The sequence below is a fragment of the Procambarus clarkii genome, chromosome 49 (genome assembly GCF_040958095.1).
Source record: "Procambarus clarkii isolate CNS0578487 chromosome 49, FALCON_Pclarkii_2.0, whole genome shotgun sequence".
Lineage (NCBI taxonomy): Eukaryota > Metazoa > Arthropoda > Malacostraca > Decapoda > Cambaridae > Procambarus > Procambarus clarkii.
In genome coordinates, this window is record NC_091198.1 from 22,897,475 (window position 1) to 22,914,393 (window position 16,919).

General features: G+C 47.8%; 1 protein-coding gene across 2 annotated transcripts; it reads right to left on the reverse strand.

Annotated features, from left to right (window-relative positions):
• Positions 1–9,038: 9,038 nt before the first annotated feature.
• On the reverse strand, positions 9,039–10,718 carry LOC138351355 (cerebellin-3-like). 2 transcript variants are annotated; one of them, XM_069303143.1, is made up of 5 exons: positions 10,563–10,718; positions 10,228–10,382; positions 10,059–10,128; positions 9,375–9,493; positions 9,039–9,291 (listed from the first exon to the last, which is right to left on the reverse strand). In XM_069303143.1, exons 2-5 carry the CDS (start codon positions 10,380–10,382, stop codon positions 9,090–9,092), a joined length of 546 nt encoding a protein of 181 aa, XP_069159244.1. In that variant the 5' UTR covers positions 10,563–10,718; the 3' UTR covers positions 9,039–9,089. The 2 variants fall into 2 exon arrangements, with proteins under 2 accessions (XP_069159244.1, XP_069159245.1); XM_069303144.1 differs by having other exon boundaries at positions 10,228–10,395; positions 10,563–10,640.
• Between the last annotated feature and the right edge of the window lie 6,201 nt (positions 10,719–16,919).

Sequence of the window (16,919 nt, forward strand, 5' to 3'; positions counted from 1 at the left end):
CCGAGAGTTGTATGCTGGCTGCGTGTACAGGGTTATTAGAGCAGACAATACCTGTACCACGATCGAGGTTCCACTGAATACATCAAAGGTTTCCGATATGTACACTCGAGTAATATGTTGTTATGAAAGGTCTTTGATGTTTAAGATACGCTTGATGCCTGTATAATATGTACAATGGAAAATGTTAAACGTCCTAGTGGACACTATATCAAAGTAACGTTGGCTCGACGTAGAATATAAGTTATCAAACGTTGAACTGGCGTTCCTCTTGGGTATACTGAGTCCACTGTGATATAATCAAACCTCACATGAAAGTGACGTTTCGATCCACACTAGACCTAATTAGGGGACAAGGACGGAAAAAAATGAACTTTCAATTCGACCGTTTGACATTTCAGCAATATCGTAGTATTCTAATACATTAATGTTGCTCTGTAACAATCTACATCTATGCCTTCACAGTAGACACAGCACCCGTGTCTGTAACGCTGTGATTACTGGGATCTAGGATACGAGGGCCTCGTAGCCTGGTGGATAGCGCGCAGGACTCGTAATTCTGTGGCGCGGGTTTGATTCCCGCACGAGGCAGAAACAAATGGGCAAAGTTTCTTTCACCCTGAATGCCCCTGTTACCTAGCAGTAAATAGGTACCTGGGAGTTAGTCAGCTGTCACGGGCTGCTTCCTGGGGGTGGAGGCCTGGTCTAGGACCGGGCCGCGGGGACACTAAAAGCCCCGAAATCAACTCAAGATAACCTCAAGATAGGACGGGGAGGCGAGGGGGTTGAGAGTACTAATAGCTCGATGAGTTTGAGTAAGCAAGTTAGGGGCCGGGCCGCACTAGCCCTTAGAGATGGTCCGCTGGGGACCGTCCTCGGACCAAAATTGACCTGAACCAGAATGACGGACGACACTCCCTATTTGACTTCAAGCACGCACATGCTGCTTTTCCCTGCTTACACCTCTTCCGGTTTATGATCTAGCTCAGGAGAAACACTGATATATTTGTACTCACCCCACATGCCTCCCCATCTCTTCCACCCCAAAGTCCTCCCTCCTCCACCATCGTCTCCATACCAGATCCTCCCAGCCTCCGCACACCCCAGATTCCCCTCCCTGTTTCTCTGCTTCAGGGGAATCAACAAACTGAGGAAGGACAGTCAATTCTAGGGTTATGTACTCTAACATAGATGGGATTGCAAGCAAGGCAAGTGAACTAAGGGAAAGAGCACAAGAAGTTAGACCAGATGTGTTTTGACTCAATTACAAACCTCTCAGGAGTCATACCAATGTGGTGTTTCCCCAGAACTACACTGTAATAAGGAGAGAGGGAAGGATGGGAAGGAGGCAGAGTGACTTTACTAATGAGAAAGGAATGGAGTTTCAAGGAAATGGTTATCCCAGGCTGCGAGGGATTCAAAAACTTCATAACAGGCACCATGACAATGGGAAGACCAAGAACAGTAGAAGCAATGATATCGAGTAACAGACACAAATCTCCCAGAGGATATAATCTTTCCTCTCAGTTTTCCGATTTAGCAAAAAAATTATGAGGATTAAAACAGAGGATGATAGTATAAGGCAACAAGATGACCTAGACTGAATGAATGGTCCAACAAATGGCTACTAAAGTTCAGAATAAATTTAAGGTAATGAAGATAGGCGGTGGAAACAGGAGGCCAGACACATGATACATAATAGGAGATTACGAATTTCATGAAAGCCCAAGATTCAAGAGTTTATATCACAAAGTAAGTAATTATCAAAAAGATGGCATCAAACCGGGAAGGTTATGTAGCACCATTAAATGTGCGGGATAATCAGAGGGCGCTAAATATCACCAAGGACGCCAATACGAGAACAGAAACGCATACGGCGAACGATATCAAAAGTATCCGAGTTACCAAGAATACTATCGAGAGAAACGACCGCGGGGGATGGTCGGAACACAAGACACACGCTCGTCTCAGAAGTCAGGACATTCAACAAGAATGTGCACGACGGTAGGAGGGACAATGAAATTAGGACAATAAGGAACAGGGCGGCACTCCATGTGACCATGAGTTAAGCGAGTATGGCCAATACGCAACCTCGCCAAAGGCGTTTTCCATCGCCGGTTATGGTGGTAGGAGGACGACCACGAGGACACACAACCTTTAAGAGAACATAGTTTGTTACCAGTGACAGACGACCAAGAAGCCTGCCAAGACCAAGACCAAGACTAAAAGTCAGAATATGGAATACCTATACGAGAGATGGGACAAGAGCAGACAGCTTCCTTGGCGGCAGCATCCGCACGCTCATTTAAAGACACACCAATATGGCTAGGAACCCAACAAAACTCAACCGACTTAAATTTACTGCGAAGAAGAAACAGCCAATGCTGGATCTCGACAACCACTGGATGTACCGGATTAAAGGACCCAAGAGCCATGAGGGCACTACGAGAGTCAACAACAACTAAAAAGGAAGATTGACAATGAGAGAGCAGGAGATGAAGAGCATAGAGAATAGCATAAAGCTCCGCTGTGCAGATGCTAGTCTCCGGAGGTAAGCGACACATATAAGTGTGATCAGGAAAAACAACAGAGTAGCCAACACCGTCCGCAGACTTAGACCCATCAGTGAAGACGGAAACGGAGTGAGAGTGAGAAGAAAGGTGCTCAAGGAAAAGGCGTTTTAGAACCGTAGGAGGGGTAAAAGCTTTAGTGATGCGGGTCAAGGATGTACAAAACTGCGGAAGGGGGACTCTCCACAGGGGCAAAGTAGGAACAACACGAGGAGAAATATTAGAAATACGAACAGAAAGAGAATCCTGTAAGCGAGATAACCGGACAGAAAGGAAGGTGGTGAAGAGGGACAGAAACCGCAGGAGGGGTAAAATTTAAAGCACGACAGAGGCGAGAGGAAGGATGTTGTAAGGACTGCGCTAGATAACGAAGAGAGTAGCGATCATGGCGGTCTTGGAGAGAAAGAAAGCCAGTGTCAACATTCAAGCTAAGGACGGGAGTCGAACGAAAGGCACCAAAACTGAGGCGCAACCCAGTATGGTGCAAAGCATCAAGACGGCGAAGAGTAGAAGGAGAAGCAGACGAGTAAGCAGGGCAACTATAATCGAGCTTAGACAGGACAGGAATGTAAAGCAAAGAGTGCGCGCCTATCCGCTCCCCAAGAAGTATGGGACAATACCCGAAGGAGGGCAAGGGCCTTATAGGACTCAACATTGAGGTAAGAGATATGGGGAGACCACGACAAACGAGTGTCAAAGAATAACCCGAAAAGCTTCGCGGAATCTTTGTACTCAAGGGGATGATCATAAAGCGACAAAGAGGGACGAAGAACGACCGGTTTCCGAGTAAAAGTCATGGCACAAGTTTTAGTAGAAGAGTACTTGAAGCCATCAACAGTGGCCCAAGACGACACGGCATAAATCGCAAGTTGAAGCTGGCGTTAAAGGAGAGGCGAATCATCACCCTGACAGCTAAGGGTAAAATCATCGACAGAGAGCGGAGAAGACCATTGAGGGCAACCAGAAAAAGAGTAGTGCTCAGAACACTACCCTGGGGCACACAGGAACGACGGGAGAGGAAGCTGCGGGGAAAGAGAGGGAGATGACCACGAAGGCCAAAAGAATGAAGTTGAGATAGAATATGATATCGCCAAGTGGTGTCGTAAGCCTTTTCCAGGTCAAAAAGGACGGCAACAACGGAGGTCTTCGAAGCAAAAGCAGTACAAATATAGACCTCCAAGTTCACCAGGACATCTGTCGTGCTGCGGCACTTGCGGAAACCAAGTTGAGAAGGGGAAAGGAGGTGATGGTGTTCCAGGAACCACATCAGACGAACGTTAACCATACGTCCATAGAGTTTGCAGACAACTTGTGAGAGCAATAGGGCGAAAGTCCTTAGGGGAATTACCCAGAGACCCCGGTTTGCGAACAGGGAGGACAACGGCATCGAGCCAGTCCTCAGGGACAGACGACGATTCCCAGATCCGATTATACAGACTCAGTAAATACCGAGACGTGCATGGAGGGAGATGGCGAAGCATCTCATAATGAATACCATCGAAGCCCGCCGCCGTAGAACCGCAGAGGGCCAGGGCAGAACGAAGTTCAGAGAGAGAGCAGGGATCATTATAGGGAAGTTGAAGATGAGTGCAGAAATCTAAAGGACGAGACTCAAGGACAGGTTTACGAAGAAGAAAAGATTGGGGAAGATGAAGACCAGAGCTAACAGAAGAATAGTGGGAACCCAGTACGGAAGCGACCTGCAACGGGTCCGCCACAAGAGTATCATGGAGGTGAAGGACCGGTGAAACATCGGGAACGAATTTACCCGCTATCATGTGGATACGCTTCCAGATCGGGGCCAGAGGAGTTTCGAACGTAATTGTTGAGACATAAGATGCCCAACATTCACGTTTAGCCGTACAGATGGCCCTACGGGCCACCGCACTCGCTTTCCAAAAGAAAAGAAAAGAATCGGTCGTCTGCCTACGGCGGTGCCTCTTCCAGGCTGCACGCTTACAGCGGACAGCCTGAGCACAGTCCGCATTCCACCAGGGAACGCAATTCCGTGGACCCCGAGAGACAGAGCGAGGAATAGAGCGGACGGCAGCATTGAAGACAGTGTCATGAAAAAGGAGGAGAGCGCGAGAGAGAGGCAGAAGGGAGAGGTCAGAGTGAGTAGCACTGAGGGTAAATAGGGTTCAGTCCGCCTTAGCAAACTGCCACCTAGGGAAAGAGAGGGAAAGGCGAAAAGAGAAAAAGGAAACAAGGATGGGGAAATGATCACTTCCATGGAGGTCATCAAGAACCTGCCACGTGAAATCTAAGTAAAGAGCAGAAGAGCAGAGAGAAAGATCAAGACAAGAAAGGGTGCGAGTCCGAGAGTCCAAATGAGTGGGCTCACCAGAATTCAGAAGAGACAGGGAAGAAGAGAGGAGAAACGGCTCAAGAAGGCGACCCCGGGTATTCGTCAGAACGTCACCCCAAAGAGAATGACGACAATTGAAGTCACCCAGCAGGAGCACAGGCTCCGGCCTGTGCTGGAGTCTGTGAGAGTCTAGGTGGTGTTTCAAATCAGGAAGAGAAAGCGGGACACTCGGGGGGAGATAAATGGAACAAACTGTGTACCATTTCCCCACAAAGATACGAGCAGCAGAACAATGGAGAGGGGAAGGAAAAAGTAAAGGAACAAAGGGAACATCAGCACGAATCAAGAGAGCTGAAGAATTAGAAGCCCCAGCAACGGCTGGGGGGGGGGGGGGAGAGAAAGGAATTGCCACGAAAACGACCAGGACGAGCACAAAGCATCGGCTCCTGGAGACAGACACAAATGGGCGAAAACTGCGAAATCAGAAGTTGGAGTTCGAGGAAATTGGCGTAATAACCTCGAACGTTCCATTGAAGAATGGACTACGACGAGAAGAGAAAGGACAAAAACAGAGAACAAGGAAGAAACAAAGGCGAAAGAGCAACAGAGCACGTTAAAGAATATCAGGGTCGGGATCTGGGTCAGCAAAGTCAGGGTTAGGGGGCATGGGTAAACTGAGCAAAGACGGAGGGAAGGAAACGGGAGAACAGATCAGAGGTGGGCGGGCGGGGTCCGGAGGAGGAGGAGGAAGAGGAGGAGACAACGGAGAGGAGCAGTCAAGGACAGCAGCAGGAAGAGGGGGGGGGGGGGGTAGAAAGAGGGGAGCGCACCTCAGCAAGGGCAGCAACCAAGAGGGAAGCAGGGGCTAAAGAAACCTCCATAGCAGGAACAGGGGGCGCAACCACCGAAATGGGAGGGGAAGGAGAGAGAGGCAGAAGTAGGGGCCGAGGAAGAAAGCGAAACCTTCTTACCCGCCGGGGAGGAGGAAGGAGAGGAGCCAGGCTTACGCTTCTGACTTAAAGAGACAGGTGTCCCAGCAACCAGGTACTGGGCAACGGATTCTAGCGTCTCAACAGGAGAAGCTGAAGGAGAGCACACATGACGGCCGTTTGGAGAGCGATGGACATCAGCCCACACCGACACACGGCGGGGAGAGTCAAGAGACGGAGGAGAAGGATGGTAAGGAGGACCGGAGGGAGACGAGGAAGAAGACACAGGAGACACGACAGACCGGGTAGAAAGAAGGGGAACCCCCAGACAGGACCAGGAGGTGGATCCTTCGGGAGAGAACCCAAAGGAACAGGAAGGGGCAGTGGGCGTATCAGGGTCCAAGGCTTGGAAACGGTTGTGAGTCTGAGGAAGGTGGGAAGGACGAGGAGAGGAAGAGCGCAACACGCGAGCATAAGAGATTAGCATAAGGCAGGAACCGGCGAACCTGGCGTCTCGCCTCAGGAAAAGATAAACGCTCCCGGTGCTTCAAGTTGAGGACGGCTGCCTCAAGCTTGTAATGGACACACGCAAGGGAGAAGGTAGGATGGGCCTCACCACAGTTGAGGCAACGAGCCTGGGAAGAAGTGCACTCCGACTTAGAGTGACCTTCGCCACCACACAAAGGACAGAGAGAGACAGTCCCGGAGCAGCGGAGGGCACCATGCCCAAACCTCCAGCACTTGTTACAGAGCCGAGGAGAAGGAATGTACTCCTGGACAGAGCATCTGGCACCAGCAAGAATGACAGAGGGTGGAAGGGTCCTACCATCAAAGGTGAATCTTCACAACCCGGAGGGGTTGACGGCGACTACCACGAGGGGGACGAGTAAACTTGTCCACCTGGAGAATAGAATGGCCCTGGGCAGCAAGGATATGTCTAATATCGTCGTGGCAGTCGCGCAGGTCCCGAACACCGGTCGCAACATGGGGCGATAGGAGAATAGTGCCAACACTGGCATTCAACTGAGCGTTCTTCGAGACCCGAACAAGGGTCTCGCCAAGGCAGGATAAGACAGCCAAGCGGGAAGCAGCATCCTGAGAAGGAGCAGCAACGACACGTGTACCGAGACGAGTGGGGTTGAAAGTAATGGAGGCATCCACGGAATCAACGAGATGTCGATGGAGGGAGAAATCGTCAGGAGGCGCAGAATCAAGAGGGAGGAGATCAAAATATTTGGCCCACGAAGCGGGGACCAAACAAGGCTCGATAGGTAGCAGAACTGGAAGGAATCGAGCGAGGGCGGCCGTGACGAGGACGGCGGTGAGAACCCCCAGAGAGGGGTTAAAAGGCGCAGTAGTTACAACTAGAGAAGGAGCCGCGCCAGGGGACGAGGTAGTCACCACTGGGGGCTTGGGGCTCGACCCAACCACAGAGGGAGGGGAGCCAGGGGAAGGAGTCAGAGGCCAAAGGAGGAGCAAGGTCGGGGCCCAATGCAGCGGAGGCTACAGAGCCCGGTCTTCCAACACGGACTGACTCGGGGGCTTGGTCGCCCACCCCACGAGCCTGAGAAGGTAAAGCAGAAACAGCCGAAACATGGGTCATCATTACGAAAAAGAAGAATTCATTCACGAATGTGCCCCCACACCCACCATGGAGCCACAATTAGAGGCAGGACACCCAACAAGAAGCCATCGCCGATCTTGCCGGGGCCTCCTAGGGGTGCGTCGTGAGTATACGCCTCACAAACGCCACCTTAAGAAACCGACAGTCCGTCGAGATCGGGTTCAGTGACGCAAGGAGGATTGACAATAAAAAAGGTTCCCCTCGCTCTCTACGTCGGGTACTACAGTTCTACGGGTGCAAGAGTATGCCTCCTCAAGCACCCGGGCGTCAAAGAGAAGAAGTCCAAGGGAAGAACCAGAACAAGCAAGAGGTCGGCAGGAAACGGCAAGCAGATAGAAGAAGAGGGGGGAGAAAAACGAAACAGAAGGAAAAGTTGCCCAGCAGAATTGGAGAGGACGGCAGCAGGAGCACAAGGCTAGAGAAGGACAGAGGACTGTCCCAAGGAGCATCACACTCTGGCAGCCGCCCACTAAGCCCCCACACGGCAACAACGAGCTGAGTGGGGATGGGGGGGGGGGGGGGGGGGGGGAAGCGAGTAATTATAAAAAAAGATGGCACCAAACCGGGAAGGTTATGTAGGGAATTGTGGGAAGGACAGTTTGTGGTTTAAACTCCCACACATAGCCGAGCCACAGCAACACGTGGCTGGGTACAGCCAAGTTTTAATGTAAGTTTCTTGCATTTTATTCTTTAAACTACTAGGGAGGCTCTTCTGGATCCCAGTAAGCATGCTCAAATGTAGGGACAAGCAAGGAAAAGGGGGGGTTAATAGCGAGGAGGAAAGACTATAAAAGTTACCATTACACACAGATCTCACCAACATGATTCATCAAATAAATCCACAAGGGCCGTGACGAGGATTCGAACCTGCATCCGGGAGTATCCCAGACACTGCCTTAGGGGAGGCAGGCCTATTGACAATGTTGCCATTGAAGAGGGAGAATGGCCTATTGACATAGTCGGGTGCAAGAAAAGGGGGTGGGAAGTTGTGCAAAATGCTGGTGTGCACCTCCAAGAGGCTACTGGATCCAGCAAGTTCAGTAGAACTTCGGTTTCAATAATTTTTTTTTTTTTTTTTAACCACCCTGTCGTAGCTCAGTAGATTAAGGCCGTGTCTGGGATGCTCCCGGACGCAGGTTCGAATCTACGTCACGGCCCTTGTGGATATGTTCATACAAACTACCCTTCCTGTAGTTTTTGAAGAATCATGAATGTCGACCCAACTCTTCCTCTTACAAAGTACGTAGGATTCCGTTCGTACAAGTTATACAAAGCCATAATTTTTTTTACTATTAAATGAAACCGCTCACCATTTAGATGTACTGTCCTCTTTTGGGGCCTTTGTAGGTTAGAGTAAAGACATTTAGTCGATTTTTCTTGACGATGGGAAACATTAAAGGCCGACTAGTTAACATTACATATGGTTAACTTTCATCAAGATATGATAAATTAGTTTCAGTAGTTTAATCTGTAAGCATTCTATTTATGCAAGCAAGATCTTTATGAACTCGGCCCAGTTCCCCTCCAAGTTTCATTTGAAACTTTGCTAAATATTTGAGTACCAACGATACAGGATAAACAATGGGAACGAACTCATTAAAATTCACACAATGCACAAATTAGTTTAATAAAGATGAAGGCACCTCACATCTGACCGACTTTTACCAGGGGACGAGAAGATAACCCACGAAGGTTGTAAAAGTTTCTTCGCCCGGCCTTTCGTGTATGGTGCCCTGCTGCAACTGTAAGTATATCCTGTCAAGTGTGTAGAGGTCCAGGGTCACCGAGGTGGAGGCGTATTCCAAGGTGGTGGTCGTCGCGTAAGCAGTCGCCCTATTCACGCCATTGTGGGTCAAAGACAGTCTGCAAACAAATGTAAAATTTGAATTAATGATGTATACACTTTTTCGTTTCAGCACTACCTAACGTTGAGTGTTCCTACTCACGCAAAGTTGCTGGTCTGGTCACTAATAGCGCCGAAAATGAATAAATAACGTCCTGCAACAGGAACCACGAACTCGCTGGTTGTATTGTCCCAACCGCCTCCTGTGTTTGTCACCACTTCCTGTAGTAAAGGATGTTAAACTATTGTTTCTTCTAGAATGTCTAGAAACTTCAATACCTATATTTAAATTTTTTTTTTTTTTTAGTCTTTGAATAATTTGAGAAGTATATGACAATATAGTCAAGATTTTTAAACGAAGAACAGTGTCTATCAACAGCTGCAGTTCAGGATTGTTTACCTTAAACACGTGCGTGGGGGGGGTGGGTGGGAGGGGGTAGGTAATGGGTTAACACCTAATTTACTATTTTAGGGAATTACACTACACCGTCTCAAGTTTAAACTTTAGAAGAGTCATGTGGCGCAAGTATACAAACATACCTTGCATTATACAGTAGGTTTTAGTTTTGTCAAGCCTTTTCAGCTAAGCTCATTAAAGAACCTCTCCCCACCCCACCCCATATCTTATTTTACTTTAGTGGTACGAAGTTTCCAAGTTTATGTGCCCTATAGCGTGTATACAAATTCCACATCTCAAATTACTATTTTTCCATTTACTAAAACACAAGTAGCATACCAAATTCTATTACAGTAGACTTGTCAAAACTCAAATTCTCTAGTCGTTTACCTGAAAATGAACGTGAGCGACGGCGGTAAGTTTATCTGTAGCCCTCTTTACGTTGAAGGACACACGAGGCCTAAGGGAAGAATTTTTAGTGTACACACGTTTGAAACATTTGCAAAATATATAAAAAACTGAACAATTCAGTAGCCACGGAGCTGGGAGATCTACTCACACCACGTCCCTCTGACGTTTTGTAGTGGCGTTAGTAGAGACGTTGGCGAGGGGTCCAGTCTCGTTGTGAAGAGTAGTGAAAGTAGACTGCTCTTCAGAGTCTATACCTATCGCTAGGAGACCCACAAGTACCATCCAGATCAGGGTTACGGCCATCTGTTCAATACATCTAAAGTCATGCAGTTAAAGTAATAATTAAAGCCGCAGATATAAACACTAGAAAACTTTTATAATCTAAAGTTAAGTACACTGCCAAACAACACCCAAAATAAAGATTAAATTTATTTAGTAACTTTTAACTACATATCTGAACACACATTTCACAATCTTACTCACCTTCAGATAAATAAGTATACACAAAACTGGACGTAGATCTTCACCAAACAAGAGAAGAAGGCAGACTGACCAACGTCGCTTGTAAACTTTCAACAAGGACTTACTGGTCGGGATATCACACTAAGCCGACAACTGCCACACATAACCGGAGTTGCCTGAACGTAATATTGCAGTTACCTCGCCATCTATTGAGCGAGTTAGGAACAAGAGTCAGAAAGAAATTGTTCATTCACCTGAGAATCATGCAAAAATTAAGCCTTCGCTAAGTATAATTCACGGTGCATTAAACGCGTGGAGTCGTTGATCAATTTGTAAAATGCCTGAAGACTAGGTGGCCGGCTGTGTCAAGGCGATATCTCGAGCAATGTCTCACATGCGGCCATCGGGACACTGGTGGCCCACAAGCCGCCCTTTACCCTTCAGTATGTTGCCTGTGAGGCACTCATTTCACCCACACCTTTGACGACCCGATTACCACACCTTAAGTTGAAAATACTGAAAATATATCAGAAAATTGATGTCTTGTGGCCATTCAAACTAAAGTGCTTAATTGTAGGCCCTGTAGTGCTTCAGTTTGTCAATGGATGTTTGTCAATGCCAGTTCAGTAGATATCAGTTAATTACCTTTCTAAGTAGTCCACAGGCCCAGTTATTAGTATGTACAAGAAAAAGTTAAGAAATTTACTACATTTTCTATAGGAATTGATATTATGCATATAACTGATGTAGTGCAACTTGAAAAATGTTTTCTTCAAGGAAACAAGAATTTTTAGCTTTGATGTCAATAAATAAAACAAAAATAGATGATGAATAATTGATGAGTTTGACAGGAATGCTCGTGGCACTAGGCATTTATTGGACCAAAGCCACGAGTCTCGCTATTACACAACACCACCAATGCAAGACACGTAGATGCTCGGTAGAAAGGCTGACGTAGCTTCTTGACATCAGAAAATGATAACTGCATCTAACAACTTTGAAAGTTCGCAATTTCCTTTCACATTATACACCGCGAAGTGTTAAGTAGTAGAACGTAAAGAAATTATGAAGAGACAGTAAAGCTACCGGGCCACAAAGTCTTTTTTTTATTATTATTTGGTAAACACAAGTACAACAAACAGAGGGTGTGTGAGCAGACCCTTGGGGCCGTGGCGGCTGGAGGGATGGCGGCCCCCTCCCCCCTGTGAAGCGGAGGGATACCATTGGCCTAGAATTTACTGGACCAGCGTCTTACCCGGCAGTTGAGGTGGTGATGATTGACCTGTTGCGGGTGGATGTGGCATCTGTGTGCGGCGTTCAACTTGTATCCGGGCATCGAATTGTTATGAAATTCTGCTCTACGGGTCTGTATCGTGACTTTGTGGACCGCTATGACGGGAGGACGTTTACTCTGCCTGAGGGTGGTGGTTCGGTGATAGTGTCGGACAGGTGCAGTGAGATTACCTATGTGGCAGTTCATGGTGCTCCCTTTGAGTTCCCTGATTCTCTTCTCCAGCATCACCTTACCCGGTATGGGTTGGTCTTGAGTGTTCGGATGAATGCAGTCTCCTCCGGGCGGTGGAAGGGTATCCCGAATGGGACCCGCACTGTGGTGCTGCACTTGAAGGACTCCATCCCTTCGTCCCTCCAGCTTCTGGGCTTCATGGTATGCGTGCTCTATGGGGATCAGCCCCAGACTTGTTTCCGGTGCGGACTCTCTGGCCATCAGGCTGCGGGATGTGATGTGAGCCGGGTCGGGCCTGTGAACCTCTTCAGGGAGGTGGACTTTCCACCGTTGGCGGTCCCGGACCTGTCGGAAGATGCTGCTGTGATGAGTGATACTTCCCAGTCGTCTGGTGCCCTGTTGTCGGTCTCTGATGCCGGCCTCGATGTGGCTGTGGGTGTCGGAGTGGAAGTTAGTGCATCCCCGGCTCCCGCACCTCAGCCTCCCCTGCCTGCCTCGTCTCCTGTCGAGTCTCCAGTTGTGTCTCCTGTGGTGTGTGGTCTCGTGACTCCGGACATCGAGGCCGCGCCTCGGCCTGTACTGTCTCCGGCAGCTGTGTCTTCGGCCTGTGTCGACGTGCACACTGTGATGTCTCCTGCGGTGTGTGGTCCTCTTCCCCGGGTTGTTGAGGCTGCGATGTTGAGTGATCGTGCGCTGCGGGGAGTTGCGCGACCAACCGGCGGTTCTGCTACGGTGCTTCCTAGCGGGGGTGATAGTTCCGACGATCTGCGACCTGTGTCCAAGCGTTCGCGGCGAGCTTTGAGTCTGTCTCCGCCTCGTGATGAGGCCTGGGCCGACGTCATGGATTTTGAGGACTCTGGAAATTCGTCTTCTGTGGATGGTGATGTGTGCGACGCTGTTGGAGTGCCTGCGGCTCCTGTGGGCCGTGTTGCATCGGTGATAGGTCTTGTGGTGGGATTGTCGCCTGGCCCTGGTCCGGTGTCTTCTCCCGCTGCCTCCGCGTCACCGGTTGCTGGTTCCCCGAGTTGGGAGGTTGTGCCACCGGCCGAGATTGCCGGAGAGGGAGGGGACTTGGTGCTGGTTCTTAAGAATGCTTCTGTTCCGGCGACCCTCGTGCCTCTGGCGTCTATATCTGTGCCTTCCGCGCATCTGCCCTCGGTGATGCCGACCGCTGCGTGGCTGCCCTCTGCTCAGCCGTCCTTTGTTACTCCGCCCCCTTTGGTGTCGGTTCCTGCACCATCGCCCACTGTGATTGTGTTCCTTGAGACTCTGCCTGCTATGTTACCAGCCTGTGTCTGGCCGACTCCTGTGCTTCAGTCCTGTGGGGTTCCACCGTCTGTACCGAAGAGCTCTGTGCGGCCTCTTCCCGTGACTTCCGCCCCCGTGGTGGAGGGCGCCGAGTTGAAAGTTCCTGACTTCATGCATCGTCCGCGAGGATCACGTAGTCACGTTAACGCGTCTGTGGAGTCGTGGGCTCAGTGGGATGCCTACAGGAAGAAGTGCCCGCGTCGTTTCTATCCAGATAAATATGATGATAATTAACTGTGTATGTGGTTCTTGCTTTGTGTTGCTTTATTTATTTATTTACTTGTTTTGATAAGCTGTGTGATACGAGTTATTTTTTTTCATGTTTTTCTTACCTGGTTATTGTTGGGTTATAATGCTCTAGTGTTTTTTTCTTTTCTGACTGTATTTCATTGTTACCTATGTTTATGATTCCGTTTTGTGTATTGTATGACTTGTTTTTGTGTTTTCCTGTTCTACAGTTTGTCGGTGTGTTTCTGCTTTCTACATGTGAATGATGCTGTTGATGTTTTTCTGTTTTGTTGTATTTGTGTTTCCCCCCCCAAAAAAAGAGTTTGTATCTATGTTGCTATCTATCTCGCTCAACAGATGGCGTGTTTGGCTTGTTGTTATGCTGCAACTTACAGCATATGTTGTAATCCACATATTAGATGGAAATATTAGCTAGAGAATCATTACTGCAACACTTAACAAATGATGAGTGGAAGTACATGTTAAGTGTACAGACGACTGGTCACACATCGAGGTAAGGTCAAGGGATTAAGACCGCAGCTACTTGCCCAGCTAATGATTACAGCCAAGAGGATAAAAGGTGACCTCAGGCTTCTAGGAACAAGGTGACCGACGGCTAATCGAATTATACCTTCCATGAGAGGCGGGGTGAAATGTTTGAAGCTATGGCTGGCTGGAGTTAGTCTGGTGGTAGGAGTGGTACTGGCAAGTCCTCCAGCTCTCGTCTGTGGCAGTAACGAAGTGCAGCTGACATATATGTGGGAGCCTGATGTGATCTTGTTGACCCAAGTCCAGTCTGCAGTGTATGAGTATTGACTAACCTGGGTGTAGCGTTGTAATAATCATTCAGTACAAGCTGTACCCGGCCACGCGTTGCTGTGGCTCAGCAACGCATGTGCGTTGCTGAGCCACAGGAACCTTCCCCTGTCTTCCAGTTCTCCCCACCATTCCCCCCTGCCCCGTCCCATCATCCTCCCAAGCATTCATCACTCACCTGTTCCGTCTTCCTCACAAGCATTCCTCACTCACCCGTCCCGTCTTCCTCCCAACAATTCCCCACTTCCCGAGCCCCTCGTCCTCCCCACTATTCCTCCCCTCCCCCATCCCTTGTCTTCACCAGCATCCCCCACTCCAGCATCTGCTCGTCCTCCTAACTATTCCCCACTCTTCCGTCCCCTCCTCCTACCCCACCGTCACCTACTCCCCCAGCCCCTCGTCCTCCCTACCATTTGTCCTTTAAAAAAAAAGCATGTTTTTACCTGTCACAGGTGTGGCATCTGTATAGTTGGTATATAAAAACACGAGTGTATTCGAATGGAACGTTGTATCAAAATTTCAAAGCAATCAATGAAGAACTTTGGTAGATTACAGCGAGTGTTGCTCTTACATCCAACAGATGGCGGTGTTTTTTAAAAAAAGCATGTTTTTCCCTGTCACAGGTGTGGCATGCATATACTAGGTATATATAAAAACACGCGCCTATTCGAATGCAACGTTGTGTTCAAATTTCAAAGCAATCGGTAAAAAAGTTTCGAAGATTTCCCTCCCATGAAAAACAGTTTTCAAAAGAAGCATGTTTTTTCCTCTTCACAGACGTGACATATATATAATATGTGTACATAAACCCGCTCGGATGCGAATGAAACGTTGTGTGAAAATTTCAAAGTAATTGATGAAGAACTTTCGACGATTAGCGATTTTGAACAAACGAACATTTCCATTTTTATATATATAGATTAGGGATTCAAGTGGAAGATACGAGTGTAGGTGGTGACCGGAGAGGTCAAGTGGAATATGGGTGTTGGAAACAGATTTGACCAGATAGAGTATGTTAACGTGTTATTACTTATCAGTCTAGTTTATATAATTAAATGGGGGAAAACCCGACGGCCTTTAATTACTTTGCATATGTCGTCTCATTGTGTTCCTGTACAGACCGAGTGGTACGCTTCAAGGGTCTGGTGTGGAGAAGTACACGGTGGTAGTCACGGTTGTTGATGCAACGTGTTATGTACTGTGTAATCACTGTGTTCGGAATGAACCGGGGTTCAGCGTCACGACACATGTAAGATAACGTGTTATCTTACATGTGTCTTACATACACACACACACACACACACACACATCGTGTGTACTCACCTAGTTGTGCTTGCGGGGGTTGAGCTCTGGCTCTTTGGTCCCGCCTGTCAACCGTCAATCAACAGGTGTACATGTTCCTGAGCCTATTGGGCTCTATCATATCTACACTTGAAACTGTGTATGGAGTCAGCCTCCACCACATCACTTCCTAATGCATTCCATTTGTCAACCACTCTGACACTAAAAAAGTTCTTTCTAATATCTCTGTGGCTCATTTGGGCACTCAGTTTCCACCTGTGTCCCCTAGTGCGTGTGCCCCTTGTGTTAAATAGCCTGTCTTTATCAACCCTATCGATTCCCTTGAGAATCTTGTATGTGGTGATCATGTCCCCCCTAACTCTTCTGTCTTCCAACGAAGTGAGGTTTAATTCCCGTAGTCTCTCCTCGTAGCTCATACCTCTCACCTCGGGTACTAGTCTGGTGGCAAACCTTTGAACCTTTTTCAGTTTAGTCTTATGCTTGACTAGATATGGATTTCATGCTGGAGCCGCATACTCCAGAATTGGTCTGACATATGTGGTATATAATGTTTTGAAAGATTCCTTACTCAAGTTTCTAAAGGCCGTTCTTATGTTAGCCAACCTGGCATATGCTGCTGATGTTATCCTCTTGATATGAGCTTCAGGGGACTGAAGCTCATATCAAGCTTGTGTGTGTGTGTATGTGCGCGCGCGCGCGCCCTCTTACAAGTAGGAATGGACACTACTCATTTGTCATTAAGAGTTTAACGTTCTAGGTAAGAAATCTTCTGGTTTCTTGAGTAGGATTTAAATATTTTCTGTTTAACATGAAATATTTGAGTTGTACAGCGTTTATTATGAGTTGTACTTTTATATAATTAGTTATTTGGGAAGCTCTTGTGTTTTTTCTTATATATTTTTAGTTTTGTCTGTAGTATTAACGTGTAGAATTGTAGGTTTTGAGCATAATTGGAAAGCAAGGAAAGTCATGTCAAGCAAATTCTAAATTGGCCTTCATTTACAGAGGCAAGTCAGTAGAGATATCTGGTTTCTCGGTTTTCTCGCCTTGGCAGTTAAAGCCCAAGGAAACTTTACAAACCTAACTACCACTATTGGCAGCATTGCTGGAGCTACCAACACAAGTGTAACGCATACAATGAACCAAGCGAGAACTCCATCTCCTTCCTGTCATGCCGTAAAGTAACATTATACTTCTGTAACTTGATTAGTGGTGCTTTGTTTGCTCAACTTTGGAAATTTTTGCTAATTAAGTTTTTT

Coding starts and splice junctions, on each gene's coding strand:
- LOC138351355 (XM_069303143.1), bottom strand. CDS start 10,382: ATGGCCGTAACCCTGATCTGGATGGTACTTGTGGGTCTCCTAGCGATA. Junction 9,494..10,058: donor TCGCTCACGTTCATTTTCAG/GTAAACGACTAG, acceptor CCTTTACTACAG/GAAGTGGTGACAAACACAGG. Junction 9,292..9,374: donor GACCAGACCAGCAACTTTGC/GTGAGTAGGAAC, acceptor ATTTGTTTGCAG/ACTGTCTTTGACCCACAATG.